Source organism: Chelon labrosus (assembly GCF_963514085.1).
Source record: "Chelon labrosus genome assembly, chromosome: 15".
NCBI classification, from domain to species: Eukaryota; Metazoa; Chordata; class Actinopteri; order Mugiliformes; family Mugilidae; genus Chelon; species Chelon labrosus.
Genome location: NC_140348.1, coordinates 22,698,505 through 22,724,137, shown reverse-complemented (window position 1 = coordinate 22,724,137; position 25,633 = coordinate 22,698,505). Strand labels below are relative to the sequence as shown.

Here is a 25,633-nt window from a genome sequence, read left to right as displayed (position 1 = left end):
TTTTAAGGCAGTAGTAAAATAACTTAAAGCCATCACCAGAGCGCTGAAAACTGTACCCAATGTACTCTATTTAAAGTCAGAGTTGAGCCTTTCATGCAAAACTGCAATTGCATTTCAGAGACAACGCCTTTCAGGAGCCCAGTAAACAAACTCGAACACACATTCGACACATTTGCATTCAGAAAATCCATAAAGTTGCCACATTAAACTTAACAATAAACACGCAGTACAATCGGAAGTCACGATGATTACTGCAAGGCTACACGGAGCAGCTCAGCTGGAGCACAAGCATTGGACATGACACAGTGTCAAATGATCCAAGGTTAAAAAATATGCTAAATTTAAACCAATGGCAGCTCTGATAATGCTCCTGTGGACTGTTTGTCGGAACCTGGCTGCAGGAGAGCTAATGCAGCTTACACTATGAGGCCTGTCAATAACATACGAGCGACAGTCATCGGAAAAAAATAACACTCCACGATGACATGCCGGATCATTTTCAGCACCATGGTGGCAGCAACACAAGTTGGACTTCCAGGGTAATTGCAAAAGGCTGCGTTACACACACACACCGCACCGGTTAATCCGTGTTTTCTCCTCCAAGAGCTGCGATTCCAAGGTCATCAAAAAAAACAGCACAATCCGCAGCCTGTAGTGGCTCACCTCAGCCGGCCCGACAAAACCTGACCCTTCTACTGCCCGTTTTGTCGCGCAGATCGAGGCATCCGATACACATTTCATAAAGCTGCTGCTCTCACTGAAATCCCCCTCTAATCCATATGTGTTCCCTTCTCTTTCATACAAACGACAAAACGGCATGCACACAGAGCGAGGTCACCTCTCTGCCTGGCGTGGAGTTTGAATTACCTTTATCGTTCACCTTTTTGGGACTCTGTAAATAAAAAGATATTTCTGTTTGCCTCGGCTGGGTTTAGATATGACAAGCGAGCTACCCTTGTGCCGTGGTAGTCAGCAGTTGCCTCAACAGCTGATTGACTGCGGCGCATGGGTGATGCCGAGGAGGACGACGGGAGATGTAGTTTCTCGCCGTGCAGTGCCTGATCAGCTGCTTCTTCTTGACAGCTGAAGAAAACATGTAGCACAATCATATAAAGTCGGTTTAAACAGTTAGTCTAAAGATGAGGTTACAAGAAAAAGGTAATTTGTAGAGTGTCTCTTTGTTTTTTATGCAGTGTGGACACACCAATATAAAAGAAATAAGCTGTTTATGTTATTTTCATAATATATTTAAGCCCCAAATAAATGGAGGAAGTACCCTACTTTAAAAAAAAGTTTACATTTGGCTGCTATTATAATAAATTTAACATTTTATTGCTATTAGAAGTGTTTAAATAAAAAGCAAAAGTGGTGAAATGATGGCCATATTTCCAGTATTTCATTTCCTCTAATTAAAGCACACACACGACTGGATTTACAACATTTGGAGGAAGAGAAGCATTGTGGAACTACATTTCCCGTGGGGCAGTGCGAAGGGAACTCTCTGAGCTGCGGTCCTTGTTGTGATGACGCAGACACGCATGGACGCGCCGACGTGCTATTTTGCGTTACCTCAGAGACGGCCAGTCAATGGAGTCAAACGGTCACGCCGAACGAGGCCGTAGCAGATGCAAAGGGGATTTTTAGTCGAAATAGCGCATCGGTCGCAGATAAACGCCACCGCGACTGCCATGACCGCGAAGGAATAGTTTTATGCTAACCCGCCGGCCTGTTTGCAGCTGACGCGCCGCGTATCAACACAAAGGCCTTGTGTAGCTAGCTGGCGTTGGCTCCTCGGCTAACTAGCTAGCAAGTGATTTAACGCCGACCTCAGCTGCAGCAAATTAACAGGCGTGCCATTTTAATGTTTTATCTGTAACGCAGTTAAGCTTTTCTACTTTCTTTGAGCCTTTTTTTTCTTTTGCTTCTCCACGACAATGGCGGAACAGAGTGCAGTGGCCATGCAACAGAATTTGGACAGGTGAGTTCAAGTTTAAGGCTAACATGCTAGCAGCAGCTACGTAGCTTAAGGTAAAATCCCGTTAATTGGGGAAGTTTACGTTACATATTCCGAAACTCTTTAGTTAGTATGTAACTTTTTACACAGACTGCATCATTTAAACTCTCTTATACATTTTAAAAGCTGTGACTAGTACCGTATGTTTGCTAATGTTGATAAAGGACGTCCTCCACTAATAGCAATTGACATTAAGTTAGTTCATACTTCACATCATTTAAACATTCTACAGTATATTAGTAGTTGTACGTTTACCATGTCAGCCTCAAATAAACTAAAACTCATGGTCTCAGCTCTCACTTTGCCCAAACCCTTTTGCCTGTCACCTGTTGACCCTTAAACAGGGAGAAGACTGTATTGAGAAAGATATTTCTAAAATTGTCACGTCTCCAGTTAAGTCACCATGAATGAGTAAACCTTCTGCTTATCGCACATTGCACAAGTCACTGAACACCATTTCTTTGCCAAGTGTGCTTTCAATCACCCGTGAATGTTCAGTGTACATGTTCATGAGTTCCTTGATAAATCAGAATTGTGTGCATCGTCAAGGTTTGTGTGGACACTTGTTGATCATGGACTGAGGAGAGAAAAAAAGAAGTAGTGGAAGTGCTGACATCTTGAAGTTGTGTGCCAGAGGAACAAGAATACAGAATGCAAAACCACACACTGTTTCAAAGCAAAGTCATTGTGGGAAAGCTGAATATTAAAACCTTGTAGACTGTGCAATAGCAACAAACATATTTGCAAGCAACAACACACTACACAACAAAATGCTTAATATGGACTTAATCTTTTGTGTGGTCCTGACCCCGTTTAGCTTTACCCCATCACGTCTAACGTTTATAGGTGTCCAAAGCCTGCACACACTTTAATGAAATTCGTTTGAATCCCATGGAAAGTGTTGCACAGGTTTTACAACGGACTTAAGAAGCCATGTTTGAGTTTCTCCTGAACAAACTGAACCTCGGGGCTGTTTCTCATCATCCAGGAAGTCACCTGGATGATGAGAAACTCTGACTTGAAGGCTGCAATTCATGGCTGATTGGCTCTTTTATCACCTGTGATAGCCGGCAGCCAGCCTCTATAAGGTCGATATCAGAATGTGAAACTCTGGAAATGTGTTTGGAGAAACTCTGTATGAAGAGTGCTGCAGTTGTAATGAAAGAACTTCAAATATGAAACATTTGCAGACATGGCCTTTGAAAACATGAATGCAAGCCTTCAAAAGTTAGTTTAAATGTTTTTATCTTTTTTTTTAAATTAGATTTCAAGCTTCCAAGCACAGACTTTTAACCTTATGAAACCCTAATCCAATCAGCCTCCCAAGGCTACGAGTTCAGTTCATAGTCAGAACATTATTATACTGCTAATGCCTGGCTTTTTGCTGACTAGAGCGCCACTGTCTATTATGAGTATTTCCAATGTTGCTTTCATTTTTTTTAATGCAGCTTTTTGTTCGCGCTGCACTAAAAAGAAACCGTAATTCTGATTATGAGTGTGTAGTTCAAGAATGTGATCTATAAAGTCTTAAAATTACAGCATCAAACCAACTACATCAATATACGTTATCTATAAAGTAGCACTGGGAGGGTAGCTCAACTAAACAGCTTTCATGTGTAAAATCTGAACAGATTTACTTGTAGGATTGCAGGTATGTTGTGCATTGTGTCGATAGCTTGGGTTGATTTTCACTGCTGAGGTTTTTAGCATGTAGCATTAGCCGGCACAGCCAAACAAGGTGGCCAATTTCATGTATAATGGTGAAAAATGAGAACTAGCTCCAGGCATTTTGTGCCTCAGCCTCCCAGTGTGTACTTTTTATTTGCAGAAGATAATTAGTGGTTAGTTTAATTGTTAGGTGTGAACAACCAAAGCTCAGTGAGTAAGCAGTTACCATTTTAAAGTTCAGCAAAATAATTCTTTATTGTTTCATCATGTGCTATTTTGAGGTGCAAAAAAACAAAAAAACAAAAAGGATGTCAGGGATATTGAGGAAGGTCTTATATTACGAGATCTTTGACAAAGTTGAAGATCTTTTTCCCGGAGTTCTGAAAACATTGATGCGTGTCTGTGTTTTTAAAAATTCAGTCAGATCAAATATATAAACGAAAGGTTTGCTCCGCTGTTAAAAATTCAAATTGGGAAGAAGTTATTAAGAATTTCAGAAGCTCTGAGATGGTTTCATAACATTTGGAAATCTGTTTAAATTGTTAGGACCAGTTAAACTATGGCACAATGAACTATTTCTGAACTAAAACACTAATAAACTCCAGTTTTCTGTGGTTCAAAGAGAGTTGGCCCTTTTCTGATTTGAACTAAATTTGTAACTTAGACCAGTTTCTGGATATTTTTTCCAAATGAGATGATGGTAACATAGCTGCCTTCCAATCATTGTCATCGCGTGTGTTACCACAGTCTGTGTGAGTCGGTGTGGGTACGAGCATATTTTGCAGTGTTTCCTTTAATAGTCAACAGGGTTTGCTAGCGGGTGCAGTGCAGACTAAAAAGCATTTGTAGGCCCGTGACTCTGCACTCTTTGTCAATATTGAACTTTGGGCTTTGAAATAATTTCCCAAGGTCACAGTACAGTAACAGAAAGAAAGAAATGAAGGGCATGTGAGCTTTGTGAAATGTGCTTCAGCTGCGTGCTCCGGGTGGGTGGGTGGCACAGGCAGTAACCCTGACTGTGTTTGAGAAGCCGATAGCGGGAAGATGTATGTCATGTCCCCTCGCTTTTAGACAGTTGTGTACCCAGTCTGTATCGCTGACAAACATAAGGCTCCACAGGCTCTTATCTGGACCCGCCACAAGCAGCCAGCTGCCCCTGCAATGCAGTGCTTCACAAATAGATGGAGGCGACATTTCAGTCCGGCCGGATCTTTTTTTGTTGGCTCTAGCACAACCTCCATGTTTCACTCTTTTCTTGTTGTCTGGGTTGCTGACCCTGTTGCGCTCTGTGTGAATGCGTTGATGAATGCGTCCTGTCGGTGTGTGTGTATGCGTCTGGGCTAATGGCTGCAGCCATGATTTTGCACAGGGTCTGTATAGGCTTCTATCAGGGTCTACAGGTTATTTTTCTAGTTAATATTCAAACTTAACAATGAATTAATTATTTACATTAATATGAAAACATACATTTTATAAAACTGTATTGTATTATTTTTTTGGGGGCACAATACAAGCTAGTAAAACTAAAGTTGTACTTTTGTAAGATAGGAAGCATGTAAAATTATATTTATGTAAATTATTATTATTTAGGCCTTAGTCTAATGAATCTTATTACCTTTTACTGCAGATAATGGTTCTTTGTCGGCATTACAAACCAACCACTCGTTTACATAGTTTCATTTTCATATTAGCAATCACAGTGACACAATACAATTGATTTGAATAGACATTATTTTGAGTTATAGAAGCAGTAATACAGTGCATTTCTAAGTTCTCAGCGTATATCATGTTCCGTATTTTCCGGACTTTAAGGCGCACCTGAATATAAGCCGCACCAGCTAAATTTTGGGGAAACTAGAGATTGTTCCATATATAAGCCGCACCCGACTATAAACCGCACCCGACTATAAACCGCTGGTGTTTTAATGTTTAATTACCGTAAGGGTTTCTTCTACCACGGAGGGGATTGTCGGGACAGAAATGACTGTTTGGAAACGCAAAGCGTCCCATTTATTTACATTTGACAAACATAAATCTTTCGATCAATCGATCAAACTTTCACATCTTTGACATTACAAACAGCATTCGTGCAGTGCACAAATAATACAATGGTGCGCTCCTAGCGTACTTCCTGCAGTCATAGTAGCTACCGTAGTCGTGCAGTATAACAAAAAACAAAGCTTACAACGCTTGACGAGGCAATAACGTTAAATGGCTAAATTTAATTTGTTTGTAAAAGTGCTTGCCTGTAACACGGCAGCAAAAGTGCAGTAACCCGGCTGCTCAACAAAGTAACCAGCATCTTTTTCGAAAACAGCCAACACAGCAGTAAAGGTGCAGTAACACGGCCGTTTACTGTATCAAAATAACCAGAAAAGTCAGTTCTTAATCCTCGTGTCATCGTCTATGACAGGGCTGCCCAATTTGGGGCCCGCGGGCCAAAGTTGGCCCGCGACTGATTATTTTTGGCCCGCGGCCCATGCTCATATTTTTAAGAATTAAATTATTATTATTTTCCCACTGCCAGCAGTCGGAATATCTCTTTTAATGTTTATTTATTGTTGCACTTCCTCTCCTGACCACAACTTAGCATTGTGTTACATTGGGGGTAGGGTGGCGCTGTTTAGCTCCCGTCAGCTCAAATCCGGCCGGAAGCCCATGACCAGAGAGTGAGAAGATGCTGGGATGGAGAGCATGGGCTCAATCATAGCTCCAGGCCCTCTAGTATAGTCAATGGCTCCAGGGTGAATCTGCCTTCAGCCGTCGACTTCCAGGCTGCTCAGCCTGGGAGGCTGCACAAGCGCCACCCTCAACCACAACCAGCACAACCAATCAGAGCTCATGCGGCCATTCGAAGCGAGTGAGCGCGACTCGTTTGAACCTACAGTCAATGGTTTGAACACGAAGCGATAAGCGGAGTGAGCCACCGAGCGAACTGCTTTAAGTTAGATGCAAACTGCTTTTTGAAGTAAGTTAGATATTTAAGCTAATTGATTGCTTCGACTAATGCAAACAAGAGCTAGATTTTACGAAATTACAAATATAATTTTTACAAATTATAGGTAACCAAGACTATACACAGAGTATTTTTGTAAATAAACTGGTTAGTTTATATATGTTAGAAATTTTTAATTGCAAGTTACTGCTAACGTTAGCTTAGCTTGTTTGTTTGTTAATACAAAAGGCACCAGCCTTCAAGGCTAATTGCAGAGAGTAGTGCCTTGCAGGCTGATTATTAGGCTAATGATGATTTCATATTGCATGTCATTATTCAGTCAGCTGCTTTCGAGGCTGATTGCAATAGGAAATGGTCAAAAAAAAAAAAAGCTAAAAAGCTGAAGCTGTTGTCCAATTATATTACTATTTTAAAATGATTGTTCAAGGCAGCAGAGAGTGTAATATTTCAGTCTTGTAGGGGCATGTTGTCCCATGTTGTTGAAGACATAGGCCTGGTAGCCTTATTATTATTTTTCTGCTTTCAATAAACAGAAGTGTCATTCATTTTCAAAATTACTTTGTATGACTGTTTATTTTGCAAAGTTATATCATAGTCATATTTAATTAAATGCACTGCAACATGAATGTTTAGTTTTGGCCCGTGACCCTGTACCCTGATTCATTTTTGGCCCTCCACTGAGAAGTATTTGGGCACCCCTGGTCTATGACATGGTAGTGCGCCCCTGGTGACCGTTGGCTGTAAAAATCCATCCGCCGTTGTATAAAAGCCGCAGGGTCCAAAGCAAGTGACAAAAGTAGCGGCTTATAGTCCGGAATTTACGGTAAAAAAACAACTGCACAAACATGTCAACATTTTTCTGATGGAGTAAATTATGTGAAATTCCGAGAAACAGAAATCAACAGCTGACCTGTCCTGCCATGATAAACTGCAGCTTGTATAAGTAACCAGTGATATACGTGGCATTATCGTCAGTGAAAGGGCACATCTTAAGCTGGGTGGTTTTATTTAAACCCCCACACTGTTAAACTGGGGGCCGCCCACTCTACATTATTGTGGCACCACTTGAGGCTTGCGTCGCATATGAACGCTTTTTTATACTGAACATTTAAAAGCAGAACAACAATACTACCAGAATATTGAAGACATTGAAATTAACCACGTGAGTCTAGTGAACTCCAGAACCATAATCCTCCGCTGGTCATAGTCGTCTTAACTTTGGAAGTCAGCCACTCTCGGCCAGTGAAAACATAAACATTCGCCTTGTTCCTGGACTCCTGTGCACGTGTTAGAGTAATACAAAGGTCACGGTGCCTAACACTGCATGCCTGACTGATAAACAACATAAGGAAGCCTCCCTGAATAACAGCTGTAATTGGAAGTGCCATTATTTTTGTTTTAATGCCATGGCTCCTATTTACTGTCAATATATATATTATGCATGTAAACAGAAGCAAGACTAAATGAAATGAATGAATGGTAAAGACTAACGTGTTTTTGTTGACACTGTCAAAGTGGCGTGATTCAAATCTGACATTTTTAGAAGCTGGGGTTGGTGTTGCTATATTCGGTTGTGCAATATTGTAAGGACACCCTGTTATTTTGTCAACCTTGTGTGGAAAATACTAGCCTGGACGTTACCATCCTACGTTTCCGCACAAAATTTGATTTCGGTCTGCACGTTAGTCCGGCCCAATGTAATAGGAATCTGTCTCCGTAATGGGCGGATGCTTATTCTGAGGTTTAAAATCATTGGAGTTCCCTCAACCAATCAGCAACGTTTGGTAATGACGTATATTGTGCGCCGGAGTTCAGGCTCTTACGCTTACCACTTCCAGTTAAATAAATCAAACTTTTCCCATAGCCAGTTGGAAGGAGAGCTACGACGTCCTTGCCATTTATAAAATTGACAAGACAAGCCTCTTGTTCTGGTTTTAATTCCGTGATGCTCTCGAGGGTTGAGACAACTTCGCAGATGGCTTCTAGCGTCTCTTCCTCCGTCGCCATTGTTGCTATGCTGTTGAACTACAAGCTTCGCTGGACTACAAGCAACTCGGCATTGCGAGTTCCGCGTCATCACTCAACTGTTCGCTGATTGGCGCGGTTACACGCGAACCGCAGAAGTGCAATTTGGCCAGACTCCGTGCGAGACCGAAATCAAATTTTGGGCGGAAACGTAGGATGGTAACGACCAGGCTAGGAAAATACCCATGACTATAAAGCCATGGCAACTTTTTAGAGTCTGTGGCAGCTGACATAAATTTATTTGCAAAAGACTCACTCCACCAGCCGCTGACACACAAAAGGTATTCATCTCAGACTCTCTGGTAGTTGTGTCCTATACTGTCTGAGTGTGGAAAACACTCCGAGTTGTTGTTGTTGTTGTTGTGTTGCAGACTTGTTTGTGATTGTGTAGAAGCAGTCAGACATGGAGAAACCCCCCTAGCCCTTAACCTTGCTTTGAGATCTTTGTGGACCAGAATCCGGTGCTCCTTCGCCTTTGCTTTTGTTTTGAGGAACCTCCAGTTTTCCCACAGTCACGTGGCCCGTCGCCGAGTGAAAGGAGCCTTTGTCGGGTGGCTTACGCGCCTCTTAAAGAAGGGGAGCCAGCCTGACTTGTGAGGAGACGATGAGAAAGTAGCTATGCTTTCACACTCATCTTTGTACAGAGTGTCAGTCACACTGTCTATCTGTGTTCCTTCAAAGTGTACCATAAAACCGCACTCCCCTGCGCCTGTATCACTGTGTCATACAGTTCTGCACGTTCTTCAATTGTCAGAATTAAATCCACACACGGTATATGCCCAGGTTGACAGGATCTACCGTCCCTTACTGCCGCTCATTCTTTTGATCCCTGCAGCTTGAAGTTTTTTTTTCATAAACGTTGAAAGGATAATACACACTGCAGCTCGTCTGCCCTTGAAGTTTCAAAGCAGTCGGTTAGCATTAGGTGGATTAAAGCTCATTGTGAAAACACCAAAGCCCCCACTTGAGTTTGCCTGTTTAACATGTAAATAAGTGTGTGAGAGAGCAGGTCACCTTGCTTCAGTGAAGCTCAGGCATGTCGCCGTCATGAGATCTCATGTTGACGAGGGACATAGTGATGGCAATCATACCGACGCTGATTAGCAGGAGTGAGGAAATGCGTGACTTGTAAAATTAATTTAAATATGCGCAATTTACAATCCAGTTTTCATGTTATATTGCACAGTGGTTTCTATATGCAGCAGGTATTGTGTACATGTACAGCGTAGGGTTATCTGCCCGAGTGTTCTGTTAAACAGGGCTGAGGTGATGGCGAGCTGCAGATTAAAGTTTCACACTGGGGGATAGCGTTTCGGTGCTGTTGTATTAGGTCCTGTCATGCTCCAGGGCTGGGTTACAGGAATAGGAGCCTGTGAAACAACAGTGGCGCTGGGCTTGGTTCTCCACTGTCCTCCTCTTGTGGAGACATCTGTCCACTCAGCTTCTCATCCTCACGTTTTACACCTGCCTCAGTTTCAGCCCTTGACGAAAACCCAGCGTAAGATGTACCTCATGATGCATTAGCCCTTTTCACCTTTGCAGTGCTACAGATTGCGGTAACTGTATGTATAACGAGCAGTATTGTGCAGACACACACATCTGTCAGAAGCCCCCCCCCCCCCCCCTTCCAGTGAAGACACGAGGAGTGTGAATGGAAAGTTGATGTTTTCGTTCATCTCAGATTCACCACATGTTCCCACCGTGTGGCTCTTTAGCCGGACATGTCATCCGAGCACCTCGACCTGAAGGCTCCTCTCCTGCGTTGTCATGTTTTATTCAGCACCAGGGGAGTATTGGAAAATTATTCATTGCAGCCAGGCAGCGACGTGAGCAAATAATCCAAGTTGGCCAACCAGTCTTTGACAGAGAACCCCCACCTCCTCCCCCCCCCAGCCTCCTGTGGGCCCCAGTAACAGAGCACACCAAGACCAAGTGATGACAGAAAGCCACAGATTTGACATCTATTATTCCACCGTGAGAGCAGGGGGGTTGAAATATACATGGTGCTCTATGGGGGTTAGCTGAATCAAGGACTCACGTTGAGTTCTGGGTACCATGACTAAACTAATGCAACTACTCCGGGAATACATTTGGCATTTAGACCCAATGGAAGTTTGTATGTCAGTTGCATATTTCTAATATTCCAGGTGCAAAAAAAAAAAAACATTTTCTTCTTCCTAGTAAGAGCAGAAAGCCTGCTGGGGTTTCTGCATTCCCGTCATACCGGTTGTTAAGAACAAGTAATGGACGTGTAGTGTAGATTCGTCTTATTTGGTTAGACACATGCAGCTGGTTGTTTAAAAACCTGTTTGAGAGAATATATTACGAAGTTTGGTGCCTCTGAGCTCGAGTTGGTCCCGATTTTAAACCGTAACCAATTCATCTTGGTGTCTGCCATCATCTTATCAGTAAATAGGCCGATGTTCACCTGTTAAAGTGCCCAGTGTTTTGTCCTGTCAATATTCCACTGGCTGAATATAGTGTTTGTTCTTACATACCCTATTTACAACCCCAACGGTTTATTAGAAATGGATATTTACTTTTGATTTGAATTGAATAAATAGACACAGGTGTGACTTTAAATGGTTAATGGTGGCGGCGGCGGTGGTGGTGATGCCGCATTTAGTCTGATCCACACAATGTAGATAATCAGCCTGTTCCTCTGTGTTGAATGTATGTCAGGGGTTTATGGGAGGTGTGTGCAGGCCAGGGTAATAATTTTTTCACTCATCCTGTGAAATGCCAACTGTTCAAGGTTCAGTATAATTATGAAAATGAGAACATAAATATCGCACACGGGTAGTCGGGGCTGAAAATGGGTCGGAAGCAGCAGGCGGCCTCTGAAACCGGCCGATCTCCTAGCGACAGGCTAGTCCCAGACCTAATTAAGAAATCTTGACATTTTGGCATTTGCTTGGTTGTTTTTCTTCACTTCAAAAATATCAACCCGATGTAAAAATTGTATTTCTAGTTTGACTCCTCGTCCTGCGTTGTTTGGTTGGTTGCATTAGTCATCGCTAGACCCAGATAACTCACTTAAACCAGTCACTCAGCTCCAACCTGTCACTTTTCATCGGTGTATAGCTGCTTAAATGAGAATGTCGCTGCTCTATATTCTCGAACTTCACCACATGCGGTGCGGTGAACCTTCCGGCCAGTCGCGCGCGCTGCTGATTAATTATGGAAAAGCAATATAATGTCACAGTTGGAGATGTACTGTTGTAAGGTCAGGGAAGTTGGACATCAAGTTACCTCTCACATGTCGGGTGACGTGGAGCGGTTGAGGGTTGGATTGTTGCTAAGAAGAGTCCAGTTAATTGGGAGAGAGACCAAACTCACTTGTAAATGAGGAGCCACAACCCTTTAGAGCGGAACAACAGCTTACTTAAAAGGACCCTTCTTTGTATGAGGGAAGAGAGGAAGGAGTTGTTTTTTTGGGGGGGGGATGCTTGTGTGCAGGACGGGGTTGATAAAATATGGTTTGGCTCGAGGCCAGAACAAGGCATTTGTCTGGATGTCACACAAAAGGGAGACTGTCTCCTCAGTTTGTCTGCATCCAGCGCCCCTCAGCTTTCACCGCACATTGTAGCATCAGAATAATTTGGTCACACACACACAGTGACGCTCTGGTGAATTTAGAGTTTGAGTTGCAAGGTTGTTAATGTTGGTAAAATGGAGCTAGAGGTAACGCAAGGATGAAAAAGTAAGGTATAAGAAGGGATTTTCTCTTTTTTAGAAAATAATAGATGAAAGCAAAAAAGGGGAAATGGGACACTGTGATGTGATATGAAAAGTAATCCCCTGGAAATGTATTGCTTTGTGTCCAGATTGCAGGATGAAGGGCCTGATTATTTGAGCTGGTGTTTGTATGTGTGTGTGTCGAACTGTTTCCGCGATACTGTCAAATATCAGTCAGCCTTGCAGCCTGTTTGCCTTTAGGGATTATGTATTGGTCTTGGATGACTTCATGCACAGTCGCTGGCCAAGAGCGATGCATGCGTGTTCATCTAGGCCAATTAGACAGAGATTAGAAACTATGTGAGATACTTTGATCACTACTTCTGTCACTGCTGAAAACTGGCAAACACTTTTCTCAAATGAACCTGATCTAAGCCGAAAGCTTTGACATTGTTCGCAGCGAGTTTCTGTTGCTGACTGCGCGCTGTTGTTTCAAAAAGGGATGTGAAGATTACATTAATCTCGCTTGCTGTCTCGCGCACTCAAACGGATGCTTGCACACGCGGCTGAGTGACTTCAAACTTGATCATTGTCGTCAGATGTAGGGGAGCTTCATCTCAATAGACTGCGCTGCATGAACCCTTGTAACCTATGTACAGTGAGACTTTGGTTTTGGGCACAGCTGTTCCCAGTTTTATGGGTTTGTTCTATTGTTTTATCTCACCTGGGTGTGGGTGTTTGTTCTAGGAGCTGCTGGGTGTGCTTCGCCACAGACGAGGATGACCGCACGGCAGAGTGGGTGCGTCCGTGTCGCTGCCGCGGCTCCACCAAGTGGGTTCACCAGGCCTGCCTGCAGCGCTGGGTGGACGAGAAGCAGCGGGGCAACAGCACGGCACGCGTGGCCTGCCCACAGTGCAACGCAGAGTACCTCATCGTCTTTCCCAAACTAGGTGGGTTGCATTTCATGGAAGATAAAAGTAAGATGTTCAGGCAGCAGTGGTTGGCGGTTGTTATGGAGACAAGTATTCCTTCAGATTTATTTCCAAGGACACCTGTGCCTGTGTGGAGCTTTTAAACAGCTTCATTAGTTAAGAGTCACATATTCCACATGGTTATTTATGTTGAAGGCAATTTGCAAAATTAGGGTCAGGTATATTTTTATTAGGGATATTTTTTCGCAGCAACATTTAATGGATTGGAGGAAACTGAAGTGTCTGTCGGTTTCGGAGAAACTGCCAAAAAGTTCCTAACTTTTTAAATCCGGATTTAATTTTCTGTCAAAATGCCATGACGACTCTCATTTTCCATTAGCTATCAACACTGAGGAGCATTACAGGGCACATTTCTGTATAAATATGCTGCTGAAGTTCCTCGTCGAAGTCACCCTAATTGTTGCTGCCTGTAACTGTACCCAAAAGCTCTGAGAGCCGTTCAACGTGTCTTGCCCGAGTGTGTGTTTATTTACTCGGAGCCAGCATCGGTTCTGTGGTGATCTGGGTAAATATTTCCTTTCAGCTTGACAAAGAACAGAAGGGCGCTCACTTGTTATCCAGCCCAGCTCCTGGCTGACGGACCAGCAGCCGTTTAGAAAAGCGGCTGCCTCAATTATCCTGACACGTCAGAGTGACGACGGCTTCAATTGTTCCCAAAAGCTGACTCATCTAGTGAAAATACACCGTACAGAGCCACACTTATGTGGCCAGAGCCTGCTCAGTTTTCAGTTTCTCCCTCACATCCCTTCATGCATTTTTAAGACGGTGATTGCCTGTCCTCGTGGTTTTTGTATGCAAAACAACCACTACTTAGAATAAGGTTGGATTTATCCCCAAATAAAGTTCAGCCAGAAGGTAATTTCCACATGTGAAAACCAAGACATGTTTTAATGTTTTAGAGTATTCATCATTTGGTTGCCTATTAGCGACTGGGCCTCTGCCATCTCAACTTCACTGAAAAGCCGCAATTTGAGACAGAAGCCGGACTAGCCTGTAGGAGGCTGGGTCGAGCTGGTAAACAGGTTCATGTGTATATAGATCAACCAAGGCTGTGCTGTCACTCACTGTGGCGCTGTTAGCAGAAGTTTCTGCTCAGCTTCTTTAGATGCTTCCTCTGTTTCTCTCTTTGAGTGCTGATTATTGGCACTTGGCTGATGGCAGGGTATTTGTGGATGCGTCTGTCACCCCTTTTCCTTTTTGTATGCAAGAGCGGGTTAATTAGCTCCTAGTTCCCAATAGGAATGTAAATGAGTTACAGATATAGGGGGAAAAAATTTGGTAGAGCTGTCCAGCAGGGAACTATACCACATTTTATCCGTTAAGTGATAATTCACAAGTCATTCACTCTTACGATTTTAATCATGAACACAGCACAGTAGCAAATAAGGAAGCCCAAAAAAAAAAAAAAGATGAAGTGATGCAGCAAAATTCAGGTGAAGCCAAGCCTGAACGGTTGCCAGGCAACATGGTAAAAGGAAGTCTGTACAGCAGCAATATCACAACAAATCTCTGTTAAGATTGTATGTTCGTGTACCTTTTCGTGTGGAGTTAATAATCACATGCTCTGGCTTTGAGTCGCATGATGAATCCCTTTCACACAGCAGCTTTATAATTCATGATTTAGACTACAGTGCTTCAGTGTGTAATAGCGATGGCCTCGTGGCTATTAAATATTCCTTTCAGTCATACAAATGAGCTGTGTGGCGCAGAAGGCAGACTCCAGAGTTTGTGTTGTCTGGTCGTCGGTTCAGATGCTGCAGCGGTTTGGCAAACACCTGTGGAGCGCTGTGTTGTACATATGCCGGTGGTTTAGTGTGAAACCGTGGCTCATCTGCTGGGGGGGTGGTGGTGCCCTAAGTCGAGAATAATACGCGAGGCTTATGCCGCCATCTCTCTTCAGTTATTGAAGCCTGTACATGAGCAACCGAGAACTGTGTTAGCTTTGATTTCCCTTCATTTAGGTGATAGACTGTGAGGATGTTGAGGGAGAGAGTTGATTTCAAGATGTGTGGTGGTAGTAGTACTCATAATTTGGTTAAAAGGGCATCAAGAGTCCCCAAATTCTACAATATTTTAATTTGATCTTGACCAACCACTGTTTGTTAATTTTATTCTACTAATTTTTACTGATGTATCCAGAAGCCAGCCAAGTGATTTGTAGCCACAATGTTCTGAATGCAAAAACGACTGATGTTCTTCATAAAAGCTGAAAGTATCGGTTGAAAGTGATTGGTTCTACGTGCTGTCCCTGTGTGGTTCTCACCCAGGGAAAGGGTCTCTTTCCTAATCCCATTAGCGAGTGTCAGACAGAGGTGGCGAGGAAGCCGTGCAGGGAGGTTGGATGTGTCTGGGAGAGAGGAGTGGGAGTGAAACTGGGTCACGGGAGGATCCGACGGAGCAGCTCATCAAAGGCTAACAGAGCAGAGGGTAGAGAGGAGTGAGTAACGCTGCCACTCTGCTGATGTGTTCGCGAAATTGCGGCCTTTTTCTCTGCGACTCAAATATTAAACTCACACATCTTTAGATCTCAGGTCCGTGATGGCGACCTTTCTAGATGTAAAGGACTGGGTGTACATCAGATGCAGCCTGCACCCAGCAGCCACCTGGCACGTACATTGTGCGTCTGCATGAAAGGAAATGACGGCTACTATTAGCTTGGAGGCTAGGAAGAGCTTCAGAGCAGCGACAGAGCTGGCCTTTCCTGAATCATGCTGATCAGATGGTGTCCACTTTATTCATTCTAAATAATAATAATAATAATAATACATTTAATTTATAAGCGCCTTTCAAGACACACAAGGACACTTTACAAAACACAAGGACACAAAACAAGACAGAGCAGAAAAAATAAATAAAAAATGGAACAGCGCAGTCACGGTGGATAAGCTTTCTGGAACAGGTGGGTTTTGAGTCTGGATTTGAAGATAGGGAAAGAGTCGATGTTTCGGATGTCCGGTGGGAGTGAGTTCCAGAGTTGGGGAGCAGAGCAGCTGAAGGCTCTGCTCCCCATGGTACTGAGGCAGGCTGAGGGCACAGAGAGGTGGATAGAGGAGGAGGATCTGAGGGAGCGGGAGGGGGTGACAATGTGGAGGAGATCAGAGAGATAAGGAGGGGCGAGGTTATGTATGGCCTTGAAGGTGTGGAGAAGAATCTTGAAGTCAATCCTGGATTTGACTGGGAGCCAGTGGAGATGCTGGAGTACGGGGGTAATGTGGTGAAACGAAGGGGTTTTGGTGACGATGCGAGCAGCTGAATTCTGGACCATTTGAAGCTTATGGAGGGATTTGTGGGGGAGGCCGAAGAGGAGAGAGTTACAGTAGTCAAGGCGGGAGGTGACAAGGCTGTGAACAAGGATGGAAGTGGTATGAGGGCTGAGAGAGGGGCGGAGACGATTTATGGAAATATGCAGACCAGGTAGCGTTATTGATGTGAGACTGAAATGATAGTGAGCTATCCAGGATGACACCCAGACTCTTAACCTGGGGGGAGGGGGAGACTAAGGAACTGTCGATTGTGAGGGAAAAATTGTCGGCTTTGGAAAGTGTGGATTTGGTGCCCATGAGGAGGAGTTCTGTTTTATCACTGTTTAGTTTTAGGAAGTTTGAGGTGAACCAGGATTTTATTTCAGATAAACAGGTGATGAGGGAGGAGGGAGGGAGGGAGGGAGGAAGTTGGTTTGGTGGATAGGTAGAGCTGAGTGTCATCCGCGAAGCAGTGGAAGTGAATATTGAATTTGCAGAAGAATGATCCTGTTGTTTTCAGTATTTGTGTATTAAATGCAACACCAGAAAAACTGACCATGGATGCTCACAGACCTACATAACATCGGTTATTGCAGTAATTTCTGGGACAATGTATTGCTCAACAAAAGTAGTTATCGTGACAGGCTGATCTTTCAAACAGAGCATGACGTGAAGCTTTCAAACTACTTGAGTTTGCTACTTGGTCCACATCATGAGTTTTCAACCTTCAACCTGCAGCAAACGGAGGACATATATTAGACGTCCCACATCTGCATTCAGAAGTTACCCAGAGGACAGATGGGCTCTTAAAGGGCTCTACTATGCCTCGTCTTGTCTTTTTTTTCTCTGTGAATTTATATTACATATGAATACAGATGAGTAAACCCACTAGCTGAGGTTTTATTTGTTCTATATGAGGACTGCAGACCTTAGCTGCAGGACACACGGCTTACACCGTGCTCTTCAGTGCAGTAGGATTACAGTCTTGTCTGTTTTGCTGCATCATTGCTGCAGTGTTTCCTTATATAGCTACAGTGGTACCTTATATTTATGGTTTGCACGTTGCACAGCCAGCCAAGGGCTCTACCATCTTCAGTTAAAAAGTAAAAAATAAATAATAATTAAGCACAAGTATGTCTTTCCCTTTTGAATACCACGCGAGAGGCTTGGCTTCACAAGCCGTGGTATTTGCAGCAGCTTTAATTAACCGTCAGAATAATAGTTTCACAGCTTGGTGAACAATAGTGTGACGACAGCTTTCTATTTAGGCGATGGAGTTAAATCTGTGGAGCGGTAGAGACTGGGAGCGCTGTTGGGAAAGCTGCCACAGTAGTTATTTTCTCAGGGTTGCTGCTGAGGCCAGCTCATTTCTCGAGGCTTGACGGGCATTACTCATTTTTGGCTCCTAGGGCGGGGACCCCTGCTTGCCACCAGATCAGACGCGGGGGTTGGTTTGGAGCCACAGATCACCTTTTCTATTAACCCAGGTTTTGATTGTTTTCACTGATGTGTGGCACCGGGGGGGGGAGGTGGAAGCCAGTAATGGTTCATACCTCAAAGAGCACGGCAGCTAGCTATACGCCGTTCTGGCTGTACTCCCACCAGCACCTGCTGTAGAGCCAAAGCCAGCCTATCATGCTAATTTGGCTGGCAACACAACTCCGAGGACGGCGTGTCCTTGCCGCTCCTCCTTCACTGATACTCTGCCTAGAGAGTGTAAACAAGCCAGTGTGCCAACGTGTGGACCCACTACTGAGGAGCTGCAGTTGCACTTTTCCCCTTTCTCCTTCCCCTCCCTCCCTCCCACCTTTTTAATTATCTTAATTATGGAATCTGCTGCCAGCGGCTGAAACGAATTGCTCAGCTCTCCATCCTGCTAGCGACCATTAAAGGCGACCCACTTGCCTCCAGCCGCGGGTGGCGTGATGCTCTGACGGGGAGAAAGCCGAAGAGATTCCAACCCTGTCATCAGACTGCGCCGTACTGATGCCCTCAAGCGCTGGGAGATCAGTGCGGTTGGCAAACACAGGTGCAGTAAAAGCAGTTCCGGAAAACATCAGAAGGCTGGCAGGAGACCAGACGGGGCTTCTGCATTAATAAATACTTTAGAAGTAACTTGCGATATTTCCGTTGGGAGTTTAAGTAGCTTCAGAAGTGACAAATGCACCGTGCGACTTCGGGGTTCTTTTCCTCAACAAGTGAGCCAGAGTGCTGCTGTCTGAAGAAAAAGACCTTTAGCATGGCCTGCTTAAAATGCTGCACAGAGCTCAAAGCTTTTATAGAGTCAATGTACTCAGCTGTGGAAAATGGGTGCGCTGCTAACAGTGGCTGAATTGTACACAACTTGCGGCAAGTACTTATGGGTAACAGCCTCATAGTGGTCTCGCTGTGCAAACACCTTAATAAAGTCTGTCTTATGTCTGAACTGCAAAAAGTGAAAACCCCAATATAACCATGGGAGCCCAGAGTTATTTTAGAAAGCTGTGGCTCTATTTACTTGATGTGTAGGCTAATATAAACGCTGTAGTTAGAGATGTTACAGCTTGGCTTCATCTGAAAAACATATCTGCTCAGGTGTTTGAGTTCAACCTGTCTGCGTCTCAATCGATGTCTCTGCAGCTGTAATCCCCCCGGCCTGCAGCACTCGTCCTCAGCTTAAAATGATTGGAGCTCTAGATACAAGGTCGATGTGTTTTTTTTTTTTATATTTTTATTCTTGCCGCACACCAGCCTTGCAGCATACATGAATAGAATAATATGTTTATCAATCTGCTGCTGACACGGCCTCGTGGACAAGTGTTCTTGAACCAAGTCCTGCTTTCACAACGACCAGTGACTCAGCACCGACTTAATGACATTTCACTGCCTCATTTCTGAAGTAGACCAGCGATGTGTCAAAAAAATCTCTATTTTAAGAAAGTCGTTATAAATGTCACCCCTCTCAGAGAGCCCAGTGAACTGACCTCTGAGCCCAGTTTTAACAAGTGGAGGGTTTTAACGGCGCGATCTAAACGGACACGTGTCTGGTAGATGTATTTACTGACGATCAATTTGATTCCGAGTCACAATATCGATAATAATTTACTAATTTAGCTTCTGTCGTGTTTTGGGATCATTTGGTCATGATGTGGACCAATCTGACAAGACTAGTCAGGCAAAACCAGATTTCCAAGACAGGAGATTTCTATTGAGAAGATGCAGGAAATGACATTTAATAGATCGATCCAAGAATTTTATGACTCTATCAGTCAAAAATCAATTTGAATTAATCCAGCGCTACTTGTCTGCACGTATATTTAAGCCTCCCTTTATTTTCTTTTTATGTTTATGAATATAAAATAATAATCTTGAGTTATTTCTTATTCTTATCATGGCCTGCTACATGTGGCCTGCCCTCTTCTCCACCAGCACATCTCAGCTTCTCTTCTGGAAGATGCTGTTTAACTCTAGTAACTCCAGCCACTCTAGTCATCCAGGGAAGCCTCATTTTCGCCAAAACACGCCGGTTATCCTCACCCTGTCTAGTCCCTTCCCTTTGTACTGTTAAACATCTAAGATACAGTTTAAACACAAGGACCTGCCCTGCTTGTCTTAAGTGTGTGAGCTAAGAAGTCAACAATGACGTAAGAGTCTGATCTTCACCTACACTGATATATTCAGACACTAAAATCAGCCGTCGTCTCTTAAATGTGAGGAACCTGCTTTTATTTAAAAAAAAAAAAATTGAAACGGTCATTACAGAAACTGTTCTTCTTGAATATACACTAATATGACTGTGTCTACACTCACTCCCCAGCTCATTAGGAGAAGAATCAGCTCTAATACAACAGTCCTTCACTCCATGACTGCCCTGACGGTCAGTTTATGGTGAAACCAGTCAGTAAGGTGGTAATTCAGTGATCATTTCGGAGGATCCAGTTAATGGTGATGCTAAAAACTGGACTGAATCAAACACTGACTAAAATATGGTTGTCAAAATGAAAGAAATGTGTGAAACCACAAAACCCAGTTGAATCAACAGCGCTCTCTATTTAGAAACGAATGTTGAACACCGTAACCTCCACGAAGCTAAGCTTTACTGCAAGACTGTTGTATTAGAATGCATCTGTGTACCTAATAAACTGGAAAGTGGGTGTATAGCTAACATTGATCACTGTAGGAACTTTTAGGAGAAAACTGCTCTTATCTTGCTGTTAAGAGTTTCCAGATTTGTGCAGCACACAGAATCCCAGCTCTGTGCTCTGTGTTCTGTGCTCGGTCCCTCTGGTAGCGTCCCCACCCAGCTCTCCTCCCTCTGACTCCTGGGCTGGTTTATTAATAGCATGTGGATGGGTCTGTCTGAGTGAGGAAATCAGGTTGCCTTCCTGTAAATATTGCATGATTTCCCTCGAGTCGGCCTGGAATGCCAGGGAGGAGGATGCAGCAGAGGCTTTTTTATTTTTTTTATTTATTTTTTTTGGGTCGTGCTCCTGGTGTCAGGCAGGGATGTCACCGTTCTGAAGGCAGGTTTTGGACCGAAGACGAATCCTCATTCATGCGTGTGGAGGAACAGCCCAGAAGCTCCTCCCCGTCTGTCAATAAGTTTGCCAACACAAAGGTGTGGACCATATTGACATGCATCAGAGTTTGAGAATTCTTCGAGGAGGAAAGTTCACTTTCGCATGACCACATTGTTGACATGTTCTTTTATCACACGTCAATCATGTGGTGTCTTCTTTTACTTTCGTTTGAATGCAGTTCCTTCCGTCTAGAGGCAGACAGGAAAGATGTGTGGTCACAGATCACAGTGCTGGTAAAATTGATTAGTCTCTGACTTTCACACATGAGCAGGAAGACCGACAGTGATGGCCAGAGACAACCGAGAGGGTTATAGAGGGGATGAAGATGTCTTAGCATGTCTACATGAGCTGGAAAGCACAATTTGAAGAGACATTTTATACACACATGGCAATGGTAGTTGGTTGCAGTTCCGTATTTATACTCTAGATCATACACCGATCAGACATAACATTATGACCACCTTCCTAATATTGTGTAGGTCTCCCTTGTGCCTCCAAAACTGTCGTGACTCATCAGAGAATGGACATGGGCCTTCTGAGGGATGCCTGATACCTGATCAGTTTGGGATCTAGTGAATTTGGAGGCCAGGTCAACACCTTGTGCTGTTCTTCATGTTTTTTTTTTTAGTTGTTCTTAAAGTGTTTTTGTGTGTGTGTGTGTGTGTCAGGCTGCATCCTGCTGCGGTGGGGGGTGTCTGGTCTGGTCTAGGTGGGTGCTACATGTCAAAGTAACATCAACACAAATGCAAGGTCTAAAAGTTTCCCAGCAGAACATTGAATTGTCCCAACACGGTCAATGTTGTTTACTTCTCTTGTCAGTGGTTTTAATGTTGTGGCTGATTGGTGTATTTTAAGGAAGAACTCTCAGCTCCTAAACGTCTCCTAACTGTCTGATCCTTTCCTCCATCAGGTCCCGTGGTTTACGTCCTGGACCTAGCTGACCGACTCATCTCTAAGGCCGGGCCCTTTGCTGCTGCAGGCATCATGGTGGGCTCCATCTACTGGACTGCTGTCACGTACGGAGCGGTCACCGTCATGCAGGTATGAGCAGAGGGTTTATTTTGATCAGGATAGTTGAGGTTGTGACTTCAAACCTGTGGCTGTACGTTTTATCTGTAAGCTCCACTGTACATCTATGTGTAGATGTCGTGCTGGTCAGTTCACGCCAGCTTTTTATTTTTTCTCATTTGTGAGTAAAAATCAACCAGTTTTCCATTCTGACCGTCCTCTCTTCCGTCCAGGTGGTGGGACATAAGGAGGGCCTGGACGTCATGGAGCGGGCCGACCCTCTGTTCCTGCTCATCGGCCTGCCCACCATCCCTGTCATGCTCATCCTCGGCAAGATGATCCGTTGGGAGGACTACGTCCTGCGTCTGTGGAGGAAATACTCCAACAAACTACAGATCCTCAACAGCATCTTCCCAGGTCAGGACACACTCTTTGATAATATGTTTAAATCTTTCTAATCTCTCGCCTTAACGCTCGTGTGGCAGTGCAGGAACGTGTCCTCATTCAGATGTTTAAGCCCTGCCCTAAACGAGATGTATCATGATTCAATTTAAGGACTAGCGGTTGAGTCTTAATGGATGCAGACGATGAGTCACAAACACAATCACCACAGCCTGACGGCGAGTTTAAAACAAACACTGGATGGACGTTGCATCACAAACCGTCGCTGCCACTGGTCTGGTCTAGTTTCATCAGAGCTGTAAACACTGATAAACAAACACGGCCTCGGGCTCTGGAAGCGTCTCTCCGCTCAGATCAGCTGCACTCGCGTACAAACAAAACCAAAATGTTTGAACTGGCTCCACGCTGCTGTTCGTGTCTCTGCAGGGATCGGCTGCCCGGTCCCTCGGATCCCCGCCGAGGCCAGCCCCCTGGCGGACCACGTGTCGGCCACGCGGATCCTGTGTGGCGCCCTGGTCTTCCCCACCATCGCCACCATCGTGGGCAAGCTGATGTTCAGCAGCGTCAACTCCAACCTGCAGAGGACCATCCTGGTGGGTACAACTAACAGAAATACCAATGCCCAGATAATCCCAGCATGCATTGTTGATTATAATACTGGTGGGAAGTTTAGGTTTTTATTAGGAACAACAGCTATCCATTAAGTTTTTTGCATTTTAAAAAAGCCTGGATCAGCTTGGATACCAACTAAAAGTCACACGACTAGGGTTGGTTAAAAATCAGGTATTTATCTGTACTTAGAGGACGTTTTACAGATTAAGATTTAGATTTTCTGTGATATAAGATAAACTGGATCTTCAGACACAGCTCCCCTCTTTCTTGGGTTAACTGTGCATCATACGAGCCAGCCGAAGATTAGAGAGACCTCACGGTGAGGACAGAGAGGTAACCAGAGTGGCTCATGTGATCTGTGCTGCATTGATACCCCTGAACACTGTGTCCTCATCCTCTGAGTGACAGACGGGCTGCTGCTGCTGCTGCTGCTGCTGCTGCTGCTGCTGCTGCTGACTCAGAGCAGAACGAGAGCTTCATTTTTTTGTTTCTCAGGAGAACAGTTTTAGAGGAAGATATGTTGAAGAACAGAGTTTGAGTCTGGTCTGATTTTAGAAGCGGGAACAAGATGGGATCAGTTTTACTGTAATGACTAATCCGTTATCACACAGTGGAGCCAGTGTTAAATAAAAAAAAACACAGAACTGTAACCAGCTACTATTGTCATTATCCAGAAAACAAAACTTTGTTCAGAGTTTGCTTCAAGGCAGCAGCTTCCTGTTTTAGATTTTAAAGCTCTGTTCACACGGGTCTGGTTTTACCTGGGACCTCTGGTAATTTGTAATAATTGTGAAGGTCGTCTGTGATCATAATCCCGTATGACTCGGCCATGTCCCTAATTTGTAAAGTAAAAACGAGACCACAAATTACCTGCTCTGTTTCTCCTAACACAGACGTCCTTCTAACAACGTCTGTGTGAATCGGCCTCTCTGAGTCTTGATTCATATCTTATTTTTCTGCCTATTGTCACTTAAAAATTATAAAGCATGTGCTATAAATCAAAGTTTGGACAGATGTTAGGGTACAAAGTTGAGATTCAGACCGAGTCAGGCATTGATGTGTTCATCAGTAAAGGTAGAGCTGATTTAAATACCAGCAGAAAGCATAGAGGTATAAAATGTTCTCTGACATGTAGCAGAGACATAACCATGGACAGTACATTTGACTAAAACACAGACGTAGGGGGGTCATTTCTAAATGCCATGACGTCCCCAGTCAGAACTGAAGAAGCTACACAGATGAGTGGTGAAATGGCTTCTCAAAAAAAACTCTACAAGTCCAGTTGCCTTTTTTTTTTTTTAAACGCTTTTTTTGGATCCCCAGGTAATACTAATGGGGTCTAAGTCTGCCCCTCCTCACTGCAGCATCCAGGCGTTAATCTTGAGTGTTACCACGTACAGTGAAGGGTTGTGTTCAGGAAGAAGGTCCTTAAAGCAGGAGGCGAGGGAGGCTGTGACGTGTGGAGCTGAGCGCGTCTTTACGACTGAGCTTTCTCTCTTTACAGGGGGGTATTGCCTTCGTGGCCATCAAGGGGGCGTTTAAGGTGTACTTCAAACAGCAGCAGTACCTGAGGCAAGCCCACCGCAAGATCCTCAACTTCCCCGAGCAGGAGGAGGCCTGAGGAGGCCCCAGAGTCTGGAGGGAGGATGGACGAACCACACACCTCTGCTGGAGGAGGAGGAGGAGAAGGAGGAGGGAGGCTGGATGAACTCAGTGAGCGGGAAGTGCTGGTGAAACAGACTTGGAATCAGTGTCACCCTCATTACCTTCTCCTTCCTGCACCTCACCCCCCTCTCACCCGTTCCAGAGTGACTCATCACACCCACGCAAGGATCCCCACCGCCACCGCCGCCGTCGTCGCCACACGCTGTTTTTAAACCTGTGATGCTTTCGTGAGGCGAACACGGACGAGACTGGAGCATGTTCACAGTCGGTGTGCTGTTCCACGTCAACGCACATCTCTGTGACTGCAGGCTGGACGTGCTTCAACAATCACCTGAATAACACTTAATGTAAACTTAACTGTATTTTAAAAGCGAGAGGGAGAGAGAGAGGGGAAAAGATGCAGGGCATGTGTAATTAGAGTTTTATAATAATATAATAATAAATGATTGTTTTATAATGTTTGTTTTGAGGCGTCCCCTTTGCCAATGTCAGGGGTTTCTTTTGAATGATGTTCAGTGTTTGGAATGTATTAATGAGAAAACAATAAAAATGTGTTTAACAGTTGTCGATCATGATGCAGTGCAGTACACGAACCACAACCAGGAAGCATTTAGGGAACACACACACACCGGCCACGGATCAGAGGAGGCAGGAGTCTGATTCAAGCCGAGTGGTGTTTAATCTTTACACTCGCATCGACTCAGTTAGACGATAACACAGATGTTGGACTGAGCAGCTTTCTTTTTCCTTGCGTGGTGCTCTCATGACATTCACCGCAGCATTTCTCAGCGGTGCACGTCTGCTGATATTAG

The 25,633-nt window shown here is 44.2% G+C and overlaps 2 protein-coding genes across 2 annotated transcripts in view; one reads left to right on the top strand and one right to left on the bottom strand.

Annotated features, from left to right (window-relative positions):
• cpeb3 (cytoplasmic polyadenylation element binding protein 3) overlaps positions 1-1,185 on the bottom strand; it is a 37,180-nt gene extending 35,995 nt beyond the window's left edge. Inside the window, 3 exon segments of the mRNA XM_084561169.1 lie at positions 868-901; positions 904-954; positions 957-1,185. Coding sequence (XP_084417295.1) covers positions 868-901; positions 904-954; positions 957-1,109 — 238 coding nt within the window. The 5' untranslated portion in view covers positions 1,110-1,185.
• Positions 1,186-1,548: 363 nt separating this feature from the next.
• marchf5 (membrane-associated ring finger (C3HC4) 5) lies at positions 1,549-25,385 on the top strand. The gene is made up of 6 exons (XM_084561170.1): positions 1,549-1,978; positions 13,089-13,291; positions 22,045-22,175; positions 22,376-22,559; positions 22,971-23,137; positions 24,661-25,385. The coding sequence occupies exons 1-6, from the start codon at positions 1,935-1,937 to the stop codon at positions 24,775-24,777; spliced, it is 846 nt and encodes a 281-aa protein (XP_084417296.1). The 5' UTR covers positions 1,549-1,934; the 3' UTR covers positions 24,778-25,385.
• The last annotated feature ends 248 nt before the right edge of the window (positions 25,386-25,633 follow it).

Bases quoted from the DNA above. Each gene is read 5' to 3' on its own strand.
- marchf5 (XM_084561170.1), top strand. From the start codon at position 1,935: ATGGCGGAACAGAGTGCAGTGGCCATGCAACAGAATTTGGACAG. The intron at 13,292-22,044 runs GTGGGTTGCATT...TTCCTCCATCAG, and splicing joins CATCGTCTTTCCCAAACTAG to GTCCCGTGGTTTACGTCCTG. The intron at 23,138-24,660 runs GTGGGTACAACT...CTCTCTTTACAG, and splicing joins ACCTGCAGAGGACCATCCTG to GGGGGTATTGCCTTCGTGGC.